The sequence below is a fragment of the Marmota flaviventris genome, chromosome 8, assembly GCF_047511675.1.
Source record: "Marmota flaviventris isolate mMarFla1 chromosome 8, mMarFla1.hap1, whole genome shotgun sequence".
Lineage (NCBI taxonomy): Eukaryota > Metazoa > Chordata > Mammalia > Rodentia > Sciuridae > Marmota > Marmota flaviventris.
Window position 1 is genome coordinate 121,436,652 of NC_092505.1, and position 20,821 is coordinate 121,457,472.

General features: G+C 35.0%; 1 protein-coding gene across 4 annotated transcripts in view; it reads right to left on the bottom strand.

Moving 5' to 3' along the window:
• Window positions 1–20,821, bottom strand: part of Rasa2 (RAS p21 protein activator 2) — a 108,834-nt gene that overhangs the window by 85,496 nt on the left and 2,517 nt on the right. For all 4 annotated transcript variants that reach the window (XM_071615595.1, XM_071615594.1, XM_027933797.2 and 1 more), the window contains exon 2: window positions 3,766–3,883. In XM_071615595.1, coding sequence (XP_071471696.1) covers window positions 3,766–3,883 — 118 coding nt within the window. The remainder of the gene's footprint in view (window positions 1–3,765; window positions 3,884–20,821) is intronic.

The window sequence follows — 20,821 nt, forward strand, 5'->3', positions numbered from 1 at the left end:
TTATCATTTAATTTTTTTTGACAGTCACTTTTGAATAGGCACTTCTAATTTTGATGAAGCCTAATTTCTTTTATAATTGGTGCCTTTTGCATCCTAAGAAAATTTTACCTACCGCAAAGTTGCAAGGTTTTCTCCTATTAAACAGCTAATTTTTACAAGTTCATTTTAAGAATATTATTTTGTTGGGCTGGGGTTGTAGCTTAAGAGGTAGAGCACTCGCCTAGCAAGCGTGAGGCACTGGGTTCGATCCTCAGCACTACATAAAAATAAAAAATAAAGATACTGTGTTCACCTATAACTAAAAAATTAATATATTTTTAAAAATTTTTTAAAAAATGTTATTTTGTTATATTTAAATGCCTCTATGAAGATATGAATCTCTGAAATCCTAGTAGATATCTTTTCTCATGAACACTTCTTTCTTGAGAATGTTTAAATAACAAAATGATTGGTTAAAAATATCACCATGAAATGCAATATCATTAGACTGTCATAATTAAATGAGAAGCAGAAATGCAAAGTAAAATACTACTACAGAAGTCATTCTTATATTGTCCAGAAAATGGCTGACGTGGGTCTTTAGTTGTTATGAAGTCCAGTTAAATTTTGCACTACAATTTTCACTTCAAATGTAACCAATTTTCCATATTTTTATTGGTGCATTATAGTTGTTCATAATGGTGCAATTTGTTATTATACATTCATACATACACACAAGATAACACCATAATTTGGTCAATACTCAGTCCTCAGTATCTTCCCTTTCTGCAACCAACTATTTAAAGTTGGTTTGTCAAAGTAACTAGAGTCTTTTAATTAGTCTCAACATAAAAAAAAAAAAAAAATCAATGCAAAAACAGCTAATAGGTAAAGGTGACATGTGTCCATGTTTGTCTTTGTATTATTTTAAAGAATAATAGAGAATTTCCTTTACATAGCACATATTTACACATCTAAAGTCAAATAAGAACAGAATTACTATGTTATTTGTATTGTTGTAGCATGAAAATCTCAACAACCTAGCCTCCACATTTGATTGCCCACATCTTTATATAATTCATTACTTAATTGATGCATTTGAAGAAAATTTTCCAACAAGGTTGAAGCACCAGTAATGTGCTGCTACTGTTTAAATACTACCTCTTTCTTCAAAGGATTTGAATATTGCCAACTAGCTGGGCTGGCGACCTGAGCTGGGTTCACAAGAGCTGGCTGTACCAATAACTTAAGAAAATGGCCAAAGAAGCATGCAACACACAGAAATACCTTTTGCTTGCAGGAATCAGGGAGACAGCTCTCAACCTTAAGGGTTCATTGAAAAAAGAGAGAGCACGTCTGAGAAGTCTCTATATTTATTTTTATGTGGTGCTGAAGATCAAACCCAGGCCCTCACATGTGCCAGGCAAGCACTCTACCTCTTAGCCACAACCCCAGCCCAAGAATCCTCTATTTATTGGGGAGAAAGACATTCAAGAAAGTTAAACCCAAATAAGACAAGGGATTAGGTTTCAGGAGGTTGCTTGGTGATGTCTCATAGTCTGCAGATTTGACTGACATCTCGGAAAGCCAAATCCATCTCAGGTGCTGTGTGGGATCAAAGGCAAAGCAAGTGAAAAGGACACATATGTTGCATAGCTCAGTCAGAGAAGCAATACCAGTCCAGTCCCCTCATGTGCTGAAATGCTCACAGCTCACACGCACAGCCCATGGCTAGCTTCCAACATCTGAACTACTTTTACCTTATCTCTTACTTCAGATCCTTTTGGGCTGCAAAGTATTTTTGGTTTCATATAATACCTTTTCTATGAAGAACTCAACAGATATAAATGACATAAAGGGAAACTTTAGAGGAAAAAAGGCAAGTATAAAGGGAAAAAAGATATGGAAAAAAGTATCAAACTCTTACCTATATACATAAACTATAATATCCAGAACCTATAAAAGATCTAAATAGTACCTAGTGACTTTCAGCTTAACAGTTTATCACAATATCCATAAGCACTAAGAACAATGAAATGAAAACAAGGTGAGCAAGGGTTTTTACTACAAATTCTTTTGTCCTAGTCCACAAGGAAAAATTCTAGAGGATGTCCAAAATCCCAGAAGCATCTAATCTAGTTATATCAAAATTGCCTAAGGTAAGTACTGCTAGCCTGAAATTATATTCCAAGTTGCTATGCAACTAGAAAAATGGGGATTAAAAAAAAAACCAAAAAACTAATTTCACCATTTCCCCTACACAAATATTCAGAAAAGGTTAAAATAAAAAAGCTAATTTTAGTTACTCATTTATAAGGCTACATACTAGAAACTACTACAGTATCCAATTTATGAACAGTTACAAACTATTTTCCTATAATATTACTGATCACTGTGTAATATGAAATTAGTGTACATTTAAGTAACAAATTAAAATTTAAATACCATTAGTTTTGCTTCTTTCTTTGATATATGAAAAATTACTCCGCCTATGAGTAACTCAGTTTTCATTATTTATGAATATAAAACAAATATATTTATAAATTTATATTTACAAATATAAAGAATACCAAAATTCTAACACAAGAGGGACAGCTGACTTGTAACTAAAGATTTGAAGTATATTACTGCAAATCTTTTTGGGCTACTTAGTTATTTTCAGTTCTATATATTACCTTTCCTATGAAGAACTCAGTATATATTCAAAATTATAGAAAATGAAAATAAAATGTAAAGGCAAACTTCAAAGAGAAAAAAAGGCAAGTAAAGAAAAAAAAGGTATGAAAAAAAGTATTAAAAGACATCTCTGAAATACAATTCACATAATTTATGGCATGCAACATATCATCTACCACATGCTTATTTCAACAAGTCCCTGTACCCTTGTTTTAATCCTTATTTCTGAATAAGTCTGCATCTTTCTAGCACTGCTATGTACCAGAATCATGTCACAAATACTGCTAAGAGCAGAGGTGGCACATTCTCATTTTCACAAATCAGAATTTACTGTGATAGTCTTAAAGTGTAATTACACTTTCAAAGATGAAAAATCTACCTAAGAGTCCATTCCTTGATAATGTACTGCTAATTTAACTAACAATATATGAACTTTAAGAAGTAATTTAATTTATTCTTTAGAGAAATAAAATAATGTGCTCTGAGGAAAGTTAAAATAAATGGGCAAAATTTAACCTAGAAAACAAGACTAAAATATAACAGTTGTTTTCAAAAACTTGAAAGACCGCCAAATGAAAGACAGACTAAATTCGTTTCCCAGTAATCTAACATATAGAATTAGGTACAATTTAAAAGAAAAATATATTTGAGATAATAAGAAGCCACATGGATGAATACATAAATAAACAGAATCCAGCAAGTTACTGGCATATAGTTGGTTCTCATTGTAATAATCATTAACCAACTAAACATAAAAGCTTTCTAGGAGTCAGAATAGTTCAAAGACCAAATGAGATACTTAGGAGGCAATGAACTCCCTGGTCACTGGAACATTGCTAAGCAAATGCCATAATATCACCTATCAAAGCCATGGTCAAGAAGATGCTAAGCATAAGGTGGTTAGTCTGCTCGATGAACATTCAGGCTCTTTCAAATTCTTAGATTCTGTAACTCTAAAAGTAAATTCATAATGTAAAAAAAAAATTCAAAGTGCAAAATATAAAAGTTTCAAATGAAGACAGTCTTCTTGGTGAATATAATCTGGAAAACATACACATTGATCAATCAATATATATCTTCTAAATGATAATTTCCAATTTTTCTACCAACCTTAAAGATTTTTCAACAACTTGGGTACGATAAACTTCTTCCTGGTCCAAATTTATAGTACAAAAGCAATCTCTCATCTTGTTGGGTCCAAGATATGGCAATAAATTTTTTGCTTCACCTGTTGGTACAAAAATTAAAATTGGTATTACACATCACCAGCTGCTTCACAGTAAGACTTATATACAACAAATTCAATCTGACAGAATAGGTTGTATGTAAAACAGGAAAACAGAACTAGTGATTAGAGAAAGATCAACTTGTTCTAATAGAGACTGCTAAGACCAAAGGGAGAGGCTCTGTGTTAAGGGACATGTGAGATCATATTACATCACTGCATCTCTGTCCCTATAAAAAGGCAATTCCCCTACTTGTGTTCTCCATCCTATCCCACTGTATTACCACCTCAAGGAATTTAATCAATATTAATTTCTCTTCTACCATATTGCTCCCACCCGCATATATACGTTTGGGAGTTTCCCAATTTAAAAAAAGCGAACAAAAAGAAAAAAAAAAAATCTTCTATCACTCCACTTCATCCATCTTAATTATCACTCCATTTCCAATCTCCATTCTCAAAACTTGTCAAAAGCATCACCTCTAGTCAGTATCTCCTCCACTTTCTTACTTCTCACTCATTCTTTGACCTTCTCCAATCAACTCTGGATTTCACTATGACAGTGAAACTTCATTAGCCAAGGGTACCAAAACCTTCCAAATTGCTAAATACGAAGATCATTTCCCTGTCCTTATCATACCCAACCTTAAACACAAGTGAACATTCCTTTTAAAATGCTATCTTCTTCTGGGCTGAAGTTGTAGCTCAGTGGTAGAACACATGCCTAGTAAATGCGAGGGACTGAGTTCGAACCTCAGCAGGTATTGTGTCCATCTTTAAAAAAAAAAAAAATGTTCTCTTCTGTTGGCTTCTAGGATACAATATTCTAACTTCCCGTCCCCTGCTGGCCTCTGCTCACACCTTTTCACCTCTAAATGTTGCAACTGCCTCAGGGCTCAGTTCTGGACCCCCTTCCCTTCCTTCTCTATTCAAACTCTTTAAGTATAAGGTGTTAGTTAATTCTGATATCTCCCAGTTCTGCCTGACCTCCCCGCTTCAAACACTTAGTGTGAATATTCAATTGTCTCCCTGGATATCCAGTACTATTTCAAATTTAACCAGTTTCAACAAAACTGATTACCTCCCCTACAACATGTTCTTCCCCTAATCTATCACCATCTCTCCTTCTTACTCACCATCCTCTCACTACCCTCTCTACCATCATACCTAGCTAGTCTATTAGCAAATCTAGCCAACCTTCAAAATAAATCCTAAATTCAAGTCACTATGATCTTTCATTTGGACAATACCAGTTTCCTAACTAGTGTTTCTTTCTCTACTATAATAACCCTTCCTACAAAGCATTCTTCACCAAGCAGTTGGATTTTTTTTAGGGGGTGGGTGGGAGTGGGGGTACTGGGGATTGAACCCAGGGTCACTTAAGCACTGAGTCACATCCCAAGCCCTTTTTAATATTTTATTTAAAGACAGAGCCTCACTAAGTTGCTTAGGGCTTCTCTGAGTTGCTGAGGCTGGCTTTGAACTTGCAATAATCCTGCCTTAGCCTCCTGAGCCACTGGGATTACAAGTATGTGCCACCTCATCCAGCTTGTGATCTTTTAAACACATGATTCAAGTCAGTTGTTCCCCTGCTCCAACAGCACACCATTTCACTTAGAATAAAATCCCATTTTTATACCACAGTCTTCATGGTCCTAAAACTGTCTTCTCTGATCTCCTCTGCTCTAAAAGTAAGGTATGTATTACAGCTCTGAGCAGCAAATGAATATGTTAAGAGTATACATTCCATCCAGGTACATAAGAAAACAAAAGTGAAGAACTTCCAAAGATTGTAGTAGTTCACATCTGATATTTGTACAGGGTTTCACTAGCTCTAGCCAATTCTGGTATATAAGCAAGTGCACTAGACAAAAAAGAAAAACCCAAAAACTATTATCCCTGAAAATCCAAGCTTTTTAAAAACGCATTCTGTTTCAAATCTTTACTTTCTACTCCTAGCTTAAACCTGCAATTTACCTTCTGCTCCCATTCCTTTTCTAGAACCTTCATGAACACTAATATTAGGTGCTACCAAGTCAAATAATTGTTTTTCAGTTCCCACTTTATTTGACCACTCTTTAATATTTGATAATATTTACCTTTCCTTAGTTTAGGTGACTCATTCTTTCTTCTACTCCCTCTTTTAGGTTTTTTACTCATTGAGCACATCTTAAATATGGGGAAACTTTTGGCATAGAATATTTATCACAGAGGTGGAGGGCCAATTTTTTAAAATGTAGTATTATAAAACAAAAATATACTAAATAACAATGATTCCTCAACATTCTTTGGTGGTATTATTTGCAATATGTTCTCAACTTATCTATATCCTTAACCTAACCTTAAGGAAAATCAGGTTCTATACCTGTTGTAGATAAACAGGATTGGTGTTCAACAGCCATTTCAATCTCCTTTGGTATATGCTTTACTATACAACTGAGAACGGAAAGCTAAAAACTACATCTCCCAGTCTCTATTGCAGCTACAATTGAGGATGTGATTTAAGTTGCACCAACTATATTCACTTGCGGGGGAGGACAGAAAAGAAAGGTGGTGGAGCTTAGGCTGCTTCTACTAGAAAGCACTGTCATGGAGATGTCCATGTTCTGCAACAGCATTTGTAGAAGTCCTGGGAATTCAGTCACAAGTTTCATGTGTATTAAGAAGGAAGACACAAGGCATCCATTCTGTAATACAGGTTGTGACCGGTATGGATTGGCTCTTGAGCCAGCAGCAGTGACAACAACTTACTGATGAAGGTGGCTGCTTGCCAACAGCTGTTTCCTAATACTAGTGTATTCCTAATCATGTAGCTTCCCAATTGTGCAGGAGTCTTTCTGATCCTAAAAGAGGTAGTAAATTTCTTGATGCCTCAGCTGCAATATGGCCTTTTACTGTCATTCCTAAAAGTTCCACCTAGAGTCTAGTTGCTTTTTGTCTTGTTTTTGTGTTCTTTTCAAACAATTCTAGGTCTGGGGTTATGACTCAGTGGTAGAGCGCTTGCCTAGCATGCATGAGGCACTGGGTTCAATTCTCAGCACCACATAAAAATAAGTAAATAAAATAAAGGTCCATCAACAACTCATAAGAACATTTTTTTTTAAATTCTATAAGCCACTTAAACTCCTCCTCCCACTCCCCAGAACTGGAGGCTAAACCCAGGGAACTTGTGCATGCTAGACAAGCACTCTACCACTAAGCTACACCTCAGCCCATTTTATTTTATTTTATTTTTTCAGAAGACTCTCACAGGCCTCAAAATAACAATCCTGCCTCAGCCCCCTGAGTAGCTGGGATTATAGGTTCATATATCTTACTCAAACTCTTTCTGTTTGAATTGATTAGAGTAGGTTTCTTATTAGAAACCCTTTACTGCTGGGGCTGGGGCTCAGTGGTAGAGTGCTAGCCTGGCACACGTGAGGCACTGGGTTCTATCCTCAGCACCACATAAAAATAAAAATAAAGGCAAAAAAAAAAAAAAAAAAAAAACAACTTTGTTTCTATCTAAGGAGAAAACTCCACCTTACTTTACTAGTCATCAGAATTTAGTATATCTATCAGCTAGATGTGGCTATCTAAATCAAACATCGACTCAGAAATTATGAAGCAATTTCTCAGTGAAAACTATTTTTTATTATTCTATCAGATAATGAGTTGAAAGCACAGCACACTCAAAACATTAGTGCTTCAACTTAGTAAGTGGAGACAAATGGATCTTAATTCTATGTATGGTTGCATCTGCCTTTGGAAATATTTCATCATCATCTGCTAAAGCATTTGGTTGTGGTTTTAAAAATATGCTCAATAACATAGAATCATGTTGCTGTGAATTGGGACTGCCAAATTCAAAACATTCACATCATGTGCAAATTTTGAGTGCCTCTAAGTTATCATTAAACTTACAAATCATATCTTGACCCCATAGTAGTAAGATTTAAGTAATTAAGACATTTGATGTATAGTTAAGATATGATACTCAAGTAAGCCAGTTGAAAAATGGAGTTTTTACTTGCATTTGAATGAAAGAAATTTTTTATAGTTCATTCTTTATTTTAAAAAATTATGCATGCGTAAGTACTATAATTTGCAAAGGCAGATATATTGGCCCTGCAGAAAAAAAGTGTAGATTTGTTTGTTCTTATAACAGTCAGTATTTCCTTCAAAAATGAATCTAAAGAGGAGGAGACCAATCATTGATAACCAACTGTTCACCTCTGAAGAAAGGAGACCAGTACTCAAGCATAACTTCTTTTATTCTATAACACTTTTTCTTGTTGAATTCATAACCAGTACTTAAGCACTTTTCTAGTTTACATAATGACTTGAAGCATTATTAATAACTAAATTCTTTAGTTTCCTTTCCAAAAGCATAGGTTTTCAAACATGAACAGAATAATCCTCTATCAGGAGGATTCACAAATGTACTACAAGTATGCCAAGAATATTTTCCTATTATATATCAATAGTATGATTCAACAATAAAATGAAATGTCCTTTACCCACAAGATAGTAATTGTTTTTACTCATCACACATATCTGAGCTGAAATGCTGTGTTTAGTTTTGATCCTCATCCTCACAGTGTTACCAGAGTTACTATCTAATATGTAAACACCCCTACACACATACGTGTGTGTGTGTGTGTGTGTGTGCTGTGCATGCATATATCATTCCTTGCTCAAAAGTCTTCAATGGTCTTCAAAGTCTTCTATACTACCTACCACTACCCACATTGTAGGATAAAAATCTTAAAAGTCCATAGTCTGACAAATCCTTTATGATCAAGTGTCCTCCACTACATGTTTAGCTTCATCTGTTTAATCTTTACCCTAAGTTATATTCTAGTAATATTATAATTTTGATTCCTTAAACATAATTGTGTTTCTTCATGCCTCTGTTCAGATATGATGCTATTTTCTTTATAGTATGCTCTCATCTGATTTTTTTGTTTTTTAAGATGGGGTTTTGCTTTGTTGCCGAAACTCCTGGAATCAAGTGAGCCTCCTGCCTCAAGCTCCCAAGTTGCTGGAACTACTAATGTGTACCACTATATCTGACTTCCCTCATTTGCTTTTTCATCCAGAAAGCTCTGCTTAAGAGCAACTTTTATAAAGTCTTCTCTCAACTCTTAGGTAGTTATATCACTCTTTCCTCTATGTTCCTACTGAACATTATAAGTACTTCTACCATACGGATCATATTTTATCACATTTGTTGCACTTTATTCAACAAATATTTATTAAGTATCCATAATATGCTAGGCACCATTTTATTTTTTTTTCCACCAACATTTTTTTTTTAATTTTTTATTGTTGGTTGTTCAAAACATTACAAATTTCTTGACATATCATATTCCACACTTTGATTCAAGTGGGTTATGAACTCCCACCTTCCCCCCATACACAGATTGCAGAATCACATCAGTTACACATCCATTGATTTACATATTGCCATACTAGTGTCTGTTGTGCTCCGCTGCCTTTCCCATCCTCCACCCTCCCCCCTCCCCACCTCTCCCCTCCCCTCCCCTCCTCTCTCTCTACCCCCTCCACTGTATAACCCTGAGGGTCTCCTTCCATTTCCATGCAATTCCCCTTCTCTCTCCCTTTCCCTCCCACCTCTCATCCCTGTTAAATGTTAATCTTCTTCTCCTGCGCTTCATCCCTACTCTGATCTTAGTTACTCTCCTTATATCAAAGAAGACATTTGGCATTTGTTTTTTAGGGATTGGCTAGCTTCACTTAGCATAATCTGCTCTAATGCCATCCATTTCCCTGCAAATTCTATGATTTTGTCATTTTTTAATGCAGAGTAATACTCCATTGTGTATAAATGCCACATTTTTTTTTATCCATTCGTCCATTGAAGGGCATCTAGGTTGGTTCCACAGTCTTGCTATTGTGAATTGTGCTGCTATGAACATCGATGTAGCAGTGTCCCTGTAGCATGCTCTTTTTAGGTCTTTAGGGAATAGACCGAGAAGGGGAATAGCTGGGTCAAATGGCGGCTCCATTCCCAGCTTTCCAAGAAATCTCCATACTGCTTTCCAAATTGGCTGCACCAATCTGCAGTCCCACCAGCAATGTACAAGTGTACCCTTTTCCCCACATCCTCGCCAGAACTTGTTGTTGTTTGACTTCCTAATGGCTGCCAATCTTACTGGAGTGAGATGGTATCTTAGGGTGGTTTTGATTTGCATTTCTCTGACAGCTAGAGATGGTGAGCATTTTTTCATGTACTTGTTGATTGACTGTATGTCCTCCTCTGAGAAGTGTCTGTTCAGGTCCTTGGCCCATTTGTTGATTGGGTTGTTTGTTCTCTTATTGTCTAATTTTTTGAGTTCTTTGTATACTCTGGATATTAGGGCTCTATCTGAAGTGTGAGGAGTAAAGATTTGTTCCCAGGGTGTAGGCTCCCTATTTACCTCTCTTATTGTTTCTTTTGCTGAGAAAAAACTTTTTAGTTTGAGTAAGTCCCATTTGTTGATTCTAGTTATTAACTTTTGTGCTATGGGTGTCCTATTGAGGAATTTGGAGCCCGACCCCACCGAATGTAGATCGTAGCCAACTTTTTCTTCTATCAGACGGCGTGTCTCTGATTTGATATCAAGCTCCTTGATCCATTTTGAATTCACTTTTGTGCATGGCGAGAGAAAGGGATTCAGTTTCATTTTGTTGCATATGGATTTCCAGTTTTCCCAGCACCATTTGTTGAAGATGCTATCCTTCCTCCATTGCATGCTTTTAGCCCCTTTATCAAATATAAGATAGTTGTAGTTTTGTGGATTGGTTTCTGTGTCCTCTATTCTGTACCATTGGTCCACCCGCCTGTTTTGGTACCAGTACCATGCTGTTTTTGTTACTATTGCTCTGTAGTATAGTTTGAAGTCTGGTATCGCTATACCGCCTGATTCACACTTCCTGCTTAGCATTGTTTTTGCTATTCTGGGTCATTTATTTTTCCATATGAATTTCATGATTGCTTTCTCTATTTCTACAAGAAATGCTAGGCACCATTTTAAACGCTGAAGATATAATACTGGATAAAAACAGATATCTGCCCCATAAAACTGTTATATAATCTAGACAAGAGAAACAAACATCAAAAACTCAGAAGTAAGTATGTAATATTTATTAGCATGAAAGAAATAAATATTTATTGCCATGGAAGAACACAAAGTACAATATGAAAGTTAAGAAGCAGGAGGGCCCAGAAGATAGAGAGGGGAAAGCAATGTCATTATATATAGGGAATCATGGAAGGTATTTCTATTAAGATATTTAAGTGGGTACCTGAAGGAAGTTATTGAGGTATAAACCATGCATATAACTGGGGGAAAAGGTGGACAGGGAGAGGGAATAAAATAATTGAAGGCCCTAAGATAGGACTAGATGTCATGCTGAAAGGACATTAAGGAGGCCACCATGGCTATAAAGCAATAAACAAAGTAGGGAGAGGAAGGAAATGACACAAATAGGGCGGGGCTAGGGGAGGAGGCAAGTCAAACAGGCCACTGGAAAGTCTTAAGATTTTTGTGTATGACATGGGAAGCTATGGGAGGATTATGAACCTAAGATAGCATGACTTAACTTTTGTTTTAGAAGAATCACTAAAGAAGAAAAAGGGTAGAAGCAATGGACTAGACAGGAGGCTACTGTGATAATCTGGAGAAGAGATAATCTGCATGTGGAGGCAGTCATTGGCATAGAGAACAGGTCATCTGAGCACATATTCTGAAGACAGAACCAACAGGACTGTTGCATGCAGACTGTGAAAGAAGGGGATCAAGGAACCATTCTAAGAGTTTTGGCCTGAACTGTTAAAAAAAAATAGAGATGTCATTTCCAGAGGTAGAAGACTCCTATTGGGAAGGGAATTAAAAAATTAAGTCAAGTGCAGATCAAAGAATCTTGGCTGGAGATAAAAATCTGAGATCATCAGTAAGTATACAACAGTTATAAAACCATGGGACTATATAAGATCACAAGAATAAATATGAATAAGAAAAGAAATTTGAACACTAAGCCTCAAAGCTAACTTCTAAGGTAGTAAAGATGATAAGATAGCAAGAGAAGGAAAAAATGAGACTTGCGTGTCTCTTCACTGAATAATGGGACCAATCCTTAGCACCATGCCTAGCTTATAATGTGCAATAAAGTAAAAAATAAGTATGAATATGAGCATATAAAACTTTGGCAAAAAAAACAAAACAGAGCTTCTAATACCACATCACAAACTATAAATCCTTTTGCATGTAATTTTTCATTTGATGTAAAAATTGATCTATGTCAACTGCTCCAAAAGTAAAAAATAAGTTTTCTGTACATATTACAGAAATGTCATTTTTCACTTAATCTTCATAATAACTCTTCCATATATTTTCAAAATACAGAAATTAGGAGTGAAAAGATAACATTCCAGGTGTAAGACACAATGTGAACAAGTTCTGGAGGTGAGAACAAGAGGAGCACCTTAATAGCACAAACTGGCAAAGGCATAAAGGGAGATGAAAGGGGAATAAGAAGAGATAAGATTATAAAGGAAGGCTGGAGATGAACAGGGAACCTAAAATGTCAAGCTAGTGACTTTTAACTTTATTCAATAGGCAACAAAAGTCACTAAAAAGTTTCTTGTGGTCAGAACTACACCTCAGGAAAATTATTCTAAGGTTTGTAAGAGCCTAAACTAAGTTAACAAAAAGCTAATGGCAGTGTAGGAGAAATGGAAGAGATACTGTAGAGGTAATTCACAGAATTTGGCATTAATTAGCCTGAGTGACTTGGGTTATAATGTCCTAATAACAGAAATATCAACCTTAACAGATGATTAGAACAAAGGGAATTGACCTTACCTATAATGGTTTAATTTTCTACACTGAGTATATTTATATACCAGTTATGTTCCCAAAATGACTACTAATATAAATGAATTTAATACAGTATTAGTCTTAAGCTATTAGTCTCTCTTAAGACTATTCTATCTGTAAAAACAAGGGTAACCTAATGTCAACTTTTCTGTTTTGGGGTAACTTTTTATTTTACTTAAAACCGTTAAAAAAAAAAAAAAAAAGACAAAGTGAAAATTCCCATCTGTTTTGTCTGTTTGATTAATTGTTTATGTTTTAAAAAGTTAATACTTGGGCTGGGGTTGTGCCTCAGTGGTAGAGTACTCGCCTAGCATGCGTGAGGCACTGGGTTTGATCCTCAGCACCACGTATAAACAAAAAAAAAAGATATTGTGTCCACCTAAAACTAAAAAAAAAAAAAATTTAAAAAAAAGTTAGTACTTTGTTTCAGAAAAATTTGGTAAAAAGGTCCTAAATGATTTTGATTCTTTAAAATGTAACATTTGTGTGAGTGGTGCAGAGCATCTTAGTTTTCAATTTGAATGGTTTTACTTATATAAAATTTTCTTCAGTAGATATGAGGAAGTGAACTACTGTTTATTGAGTATTTATTGGTTTCCAGATGCTACTAGGATACTTGCAAATTGTTTCATTTAATCCATTTTCATAAAGAAAATTGTTACTCATATTTTAGAGAAGCTGAGAGGTTTTTTTTTTTTTTTCCCTCTCAGAAGTGTTATATAGCAAAGCCAGATTTTCAGAAGCTCTCTATATTACCAAAGCCCATATCCCTTTTTCTGCCAAGTGGCCTAATAATATATTGGAAGGAAGAGATGAGTACATTTCTTTTGTCAAGACGTGGATGATTACACCTACATTGACTGTAGTCTAAAAAACAATAAAGTTGGAATGTTTAAGTGCAATAAAAATTACTGTTTTTGAGATTCACCAAAAACATTGTTTTGTTTCCCTTACCCTGCTCATATGGGGTTTTGCTGTATTTTTGAGCAGTCCTCCTAGAACACACAACACACACTCACGTGCACACACAGCCTTGACACACACATGGGTACATCTTCATGTCTAGGAGCGAATTTTACAATTTTTCTTTTGAAAAGCTCTACATCAAAATAAGTCCCATTTTGTCTCCCTAGATGCCATTACCAGAAATCACAGCCCTATTCCATATCTGGATTGTCTGTGTACTCCTGAACTCTATCTTTGGGCCTTTCTTTTTCCGTATGGGTTCTCTTGGTTGCCTCTGAGCCTTGTTAAGCTTCATGTAACTGAAGGAACCATTGGTCTAGCCCAGAAGAGATTTCCACCATAAGCACTTCAGAGTTTGGTTTGCCACCTTGAGAAGGGGCCTATCAAGACTTTAGAGCATTCAAAACTGACACCAGAAGTGGGCACAGAAAACAGGAAGATCCCGTCTGCACTTGGTACATACCTCTATAAGCCATGGACACTTCCTGGTAATAATCTTATGAAATTTGCCTTTTCATGTACAGTAGTTTCCTAACTTCTTGTTCTAGACTAAGCTTCAGTCATAGGTGATTAATATGATAGCAATATAGATAATTGTATGCTGGTTATTATGTATATGACTTGTACACAGCAACTGGTCACTAATTAAGTTCTATAGACTATCACACTGGAGAGCTGCAGTTTATTTAATAGGGTATTTTTGAAGAGTTGTGGTAGAAGTTGTGCCTTAATTTTGACTTTATACTTTGTCAAGAATGATATGTAGTTCAGAGTTTTAAAATTATTTTTTAAAAATTGATATCATAATTGCACATAATTATGGGATACCATGTGATGTTTTGATATACCTATACATTATGTAATGTTCAAATCAGAGTAAGTATCTCTATCTCCTTGAACATTTATTTATTTATTTTTGTTCTATTTTGTAGTACTGGGGATCCAGGGCCTTTCATACAGTCTAGCCTCATTTATCTTTCTTTGTGATGAAATAATCCAAAATCCTTTCTTCTAGTTTTTAAAATATACATTATCAGTATCAGTACGTCACCTTCCTGTACAATAGAACACTACAACTTATTTCTCTTGTCTAACTATTACTTGGTATAGTTTGAGTTTTCTAGCCAGAGAGAGCAGTTTTTTGCTTAGTGAGTGTAACTGTGCTGGGTTCCACGAGTCTTGTGCCCACTTACGTGCTTGCTCAGTGATGCTACCTTATTTTACTAAAATGCCACGTTCTTAGGCAGAACCAGATTTCTAACAGGAAATTTTATGGTTAGCTCTTTAAAGATTACCAATTGTATGGATTATATATTTTAGGGATACATTTCATTTACTAAGAACGAGAAAAATAACCTGACAACCCAGTTATCTGACCATGTTAATTTGTGCATTGGAAAAACCGCCCACTAGTTGATATTCTGAGAGTTACCATATGCCTATTGGTACCATTTCTTGTGATCTTCCTGAGTAATATCACAAATGTATAACTTAATTGTTTTCAAGACAAAGGAGGGAAATATCTACAAAACTTTTTTCACTCAGCCTCTTTTGGTCTCCATATACCTGTAGCAATGTGACATACTCTGAAGGAGGACTCTGAATATGAGACTAGATGCAAGACCATGTATGATAAAGGCAAGTCTCTTTACTTTCTCCATTGAGAACTATTAAAGATAGATGAACAATAGAGATCTTATCTTGTATAAGAATACTGTACAAAACATTTATTATAATAGGCATATAGAAATTGATTGAGAAATAAAGAATCATGTAGCATATTAAAAGCATGGTTTTCTGCCACTTTTCTAGTAATCACTTAATCTGAGCCTCAGCTTCCTTGTCTATAAATTGGGAATAGTAGTTTTACTAATTTTATAGGGCATTTGTGAAAAGATTAAATGATGTGGTATACTGCCTGGCACATTGTATTCAGCTAAATGTTGGCTGTGACATAAGCAATAGATACTCAGTAAAAAGTATTTTCATACTTTTCTTAATAATTGATACGTATTGAAGTAGTCATACATATATACACTTTTTTGTGCATACGAGTGACTCTGGGGATTGAACCAAGGACATTCTACCACTGAATTATATCCCCAGCCCTTTTTATGTTTTAAGACATGGTAAGTTGTCGAGGCTGGCTTTGAAATGGATCCTATTGCCTCAGCCTCCCCAGTAGCTAGGATTACAGATGTGTGCCACTGTGCCTGCCTAGCCAAAATATTTTATCTTGAAAAAAATTCTTATTTTGGCTGTGTAGGAGATAAAACCCAGGGACTTACACATGCTAGGCAAGCACTCTGCCACTGAACTACCCCAATCCCTATATGTAGTTCTTGTAGTATTTATCAGATTAAATGGCAATAGGTAGCAATATCTAAAAGCATTAGAAATCAGTGTTACCCTGTCCTGTTTTAATTTCAAGTGTGGCCTATCAGAATTTTAGAGTTATGAGGAAACCTAGAAGATTAACTTATTAAGGATTTGTAAACTCGAGTTTACGGAGAACAGGTATAATGAGGTAGAGCCAACTCAAGATTATCACCATTTAGTGATAAGTGCCTTTCTACAGTTTCTCCTCAGAACCATATTACCATAACTTATTTATTAAAGAGAAACCATGAATGTGGATTTGTTATATTGTTAACACTCTTAGTTTCTAGATGTTAACCACTTTTTAAAATACTAGACATGCCAAAGAGATAAATAAGGCTAGCCAACCTCTACTTTGTGTGTTTCTTAGAAATGTGAAACCTGAGGTCTAGAAAGTCCATATATTCTTTCATGTATTTCCTAAAATAGAAATGAATTACTTCTGTAATAAAAAGCGAAATTTAAAAAAAAACAACTCTTCTGATGTATCTAGTTGTTAAATTACAGATTACCTTTGGTTAGGACTCAGTGGTTTGAGTGAAGGGAATTATGTACAGATGCTAATTTTTTAGGATCTCTAGCCAAGGAAGAGCACTTAGAGTTACTGTTTACTAATTGTTGCTACCATTTAGTTTATAGCTAGTCTAGCAAGAACAGAGGTTAACCATCCTAGCTGCTCAAATATCACCCTCTGGAATTTTTTAAACCTTTAGGTATCCAGCGAGACACCAGAAATCATTCAGTAAATCAAGAGTAAAGCCTGGGTATCAGAATTTTTTAAAGTTAACAAGTGACACTGATGGACAGTCAAGACTGCTAAAAGCTGAGAATATGACACACATAAGTAAATATCCAGGTTCAGTCTCTACCTAAGTCACAACCAAGTTCCATCACTAATCCTAACCACAAAGTTCTTAAGAAGGAATAGACGGGAGTATGTAGAAAGCATAATGGAAATCTATTACCACTCCGTACACACCACTAGACATGTAGAGTGATCTTCATAGAACAAATGGAATACATGTGCAACATTAATGTCATGTAGCATTCTAGGAAGAACTTTGAAAGTAGTGGACCAGTGCCCAACAGGACATTAACTGTGGGACACTAAGATTCCTGAGTATCAGAATCTTCATGTGTAAAATGAGGGAAAGAATAGCTCTCAATTTTCATAATTTTCTAGGAATACAATGAATAAAAACAACTATTGCTTAATATGGACTTTAGAAGAAGCTATTAAGGGCACTTTTTATCCCATTACAGGTTAGACCTATTTTTCAGCCAAAAGTTGGTATGCCCTAACAGACACTCAAATGTGTATTATATAGTGTTAAGTTAATTAATTAATGGTCATAGAAAAATATTTTAGGATTCAAACAATCCTATCTAATAAATCTTAAATATTTTAAAACTGAATTTTATGCAAAACAGGTATACTAAATACATTTAAATACTAAAATAGAAGCATCTTATATATTGTTTTAAATGGTTCATGTTACAAAGCAATAACCAAAGTGGGAGAAGGGATATTAAAAAATACATTCAAACCTCTCATTTTATAAGCTGGGGTGCCTCGAGGTTAAAGAATTTGTCTAAAGTCATTCTGTTATTAACAGCATTGACTGAATCAAAGATACACCATTTTAGCTAGAGATTTTTGATGACTAAAATGACAAAGACGTATGTCAAAAATGTCTTAATAAATCTATAATGTTTCTTAATTTAATATTAATACATGACTATATAACAAAACTTTGTTAGCAGCTCCCAAAAGAGCATGTAACTTCTTAGTAGATAAAACACATAATCTGAAGTTGTTTAATAATTTCACAAAGCACATTAAAAAGGAAATAGGATTAGTGTCTATGATTAAAGGATAAAACGATATGGTTTATTCTAGCCACATTAGTTTCAGTCACTTAATAGTCTATTCAAAGACCCAACTACTATGTATAACCATTAAGCTCTAATAAAAAAATAAAAATAAAAGAGTCTATTCAAAGAGCTCTTAGTTAAAAAAAAAAGAAAAGAAAAAAAACTCTATGAACTCATTGAGGTTTACCTCCTGTCTTCCACAGAGCAAATGATTAGCAGACTGTTCTATGAACTTTACAAAGAACCCTTTTCTGTTTCTGTCCATGTCAAAGATGGATTCTTCTTCCATCTTATATAACTCATCTGCTCATTTCAAATATCTGATAATATGAATTCTGAGCATGAATAAACCCCATTTAATCTCTTCTTCTCAACACTATTGGGTAGTCAATTAAATGTTTTGACTTGTACTTTATTACCAAAAAAATTCAAAACTGCCAGGCCAAATAAAAATACCTAATGGGTAAAGAATGATTCTAAACGTTTCCTTCCAGACCCCAGGACCAATTAGTAATAATATTCATGAACAGGTAATAACATTCAAGTACCCTAATAATAAGGCATCAGAACAATTAGAAAAATTTAATCCTTTTCCTAATGAAGAAACTTTGGCATCAATTCAAATCTATGCATAGGGAGGCACCATGATTTTGAAAGAGATGAATCTCCTAACAGATTCATAGTTTTCTTTTAATAATACAAACAGCTTCTAGTTTATTCAACTATATAATATACAAAACATTTTCATATCCAGTACTGCAAACTATCCTCACGGTAACATTGTGAGGTAAGGCATTTACTAAAGGCCTATTCTGTTCTAGTTAGACAGGAAGGATAGAAAGAGAGAAATGGGGGTTGGGGAGAGAATGAATGAACGAGAATGAATTCTACCTCGGAAGAGCTAAGAGTATAACAGGGGAAATATGCAAATGATTTATATGAAATGTGCTATAATAAGACAAGGAATTGTGACTCCCAGCAGCAGAAACATCTAACACCCTCTGGCCAGAGATGGGGAATGGGTGTACCTCAAAGAATTTTAAGGAAAAGATGACAGAGCAGGCTTTTAAAGGATGTGTAAGAGTTCTTACACAGAACTTATAAAGTAAAGGGAGGGCTGGGGTTGTAGCTCAGTGGTAGAGCACTCGCCTAGCAGGGGCGAGGCCCTGGGTTCGATTAGCAGCACCACATAAAAATAAATAAACAAAATAAAGGTATTGTGTACAACTAAAAAATAAATAAATAAAAAACTAATTTAAAAATAAATAAATTAATTAAAGATACTGTATCCAACTACAATTAAAAAAATAAGTATTTAAAAAAATAAGGTAAAGGGAAAGACAATCATGCAAAGGAAACAATATATACAAAATGGTTGGTGATGAAGCATTATTCCCATTTTAAAGATGAGGAAGACAAGCTCAAAAGTAAATGAGTTGTCTAAAATCACATGAATATTAACAATGCATAAAGCAGAAAACAGGACTGTTTTAATCAATTCTGTACACCAGGAAATACCAGTACATGTTAGACAAGAACATCAAATAAAGATGAGTTCTTAATCTCTTTATTCTCCTCCTTTCTAAGAGATGCTCCACAGTTGACCCAGCTCCTGGTAGGTGGGGATGCAGGGAGTGGGACAAGCTTATTTAATCCCTCCCTAGCAGTCCTATGAGAGAGATATTTTTACTATTCCTATTTTATACATGAGAATATGAAGGTACAAAGAGGCTAACAAAAGTTGGAAATAAAGTGGAGATTCAAACCCAGGTGACTAACTTCACTAGGCCTTTAAGTTAGAATACTTACCATACCCCACAGTTTCTCCCTACTTTGTCAAACAATCCTAAATCATTCTTGGCCTGAAAACATGAGGGATATCAAATAAGTTCTGGGACATATAATGGTCACACATCTAAAAATTCACACAGGTCTTAACATTTGGCTTTCAGGAAAATGGTGTCCCTTCAGTAGATAAACTCATGTACAATACGGTGTGGGCCCCTTCAGTAACATTTTTACAACCTGATTTAATTGGACAAGAACAAACTGAACAAAAAGTGGCAACCAAAAAAAGTCTCAAAATAGCAGTAAAACAGAGAGAAACAGAGAAAGCCCAAATCCTTTTTTCACCTGAGTGTAGGGTTTTCTGGGGAGAAGGGCATGCAATGTATTTCAGATATACTAACATACCTGCTACTACTCACTGCACAAAAATTCAAAACCACAGGAAGGCATCTGGAATATAACCCTAGTTTTATTTACCAAGGGTTCACAAGACAGCCCTAGGATATCCAACAATAAGGCTTGACTATGAATACATTTAAGGAAGCAGAGCATTCAGAACTGTCAGGTTTCCTAGGGCACTAAAATGACTTCAGGAAATTTGGGACCAGTCTATAAGACACTAGATTCGTTAACATCAAATGATAATTTGAAACTGGCAATAAAATGGTTTTTCAATCTGTCAATCTAATATTTCACCTTGTGAGATATATTGGAAACTAATAAATATAAGAATAAAGTCCCTAAAGAAGTTTGTGCATAATTATCTATATCTAGAACTTTAAAGATGTATAAATCAATCCATCATCCCTTTCTACTGGAATGATTTGGAGTTGAAGGGACCCACCCAAGTCCAGGAATAAGAGAACTTCTTTTCAAGCTCACTTTCAGCCCTATGCATCTGTAACTCTTCAGATGAGAGACTCCTAATCAGCAGTTTAGGATTTACCAGCACATTTCCAGGTCAGTACGTAAAATTAGGATTTCTTTAAAGATTTCTCAGCATAGTGAAGAAGAAGAAGATATACGTACCCTCTTCCCCAGGCTGCTTAACATCTTCATTGTCAGAACC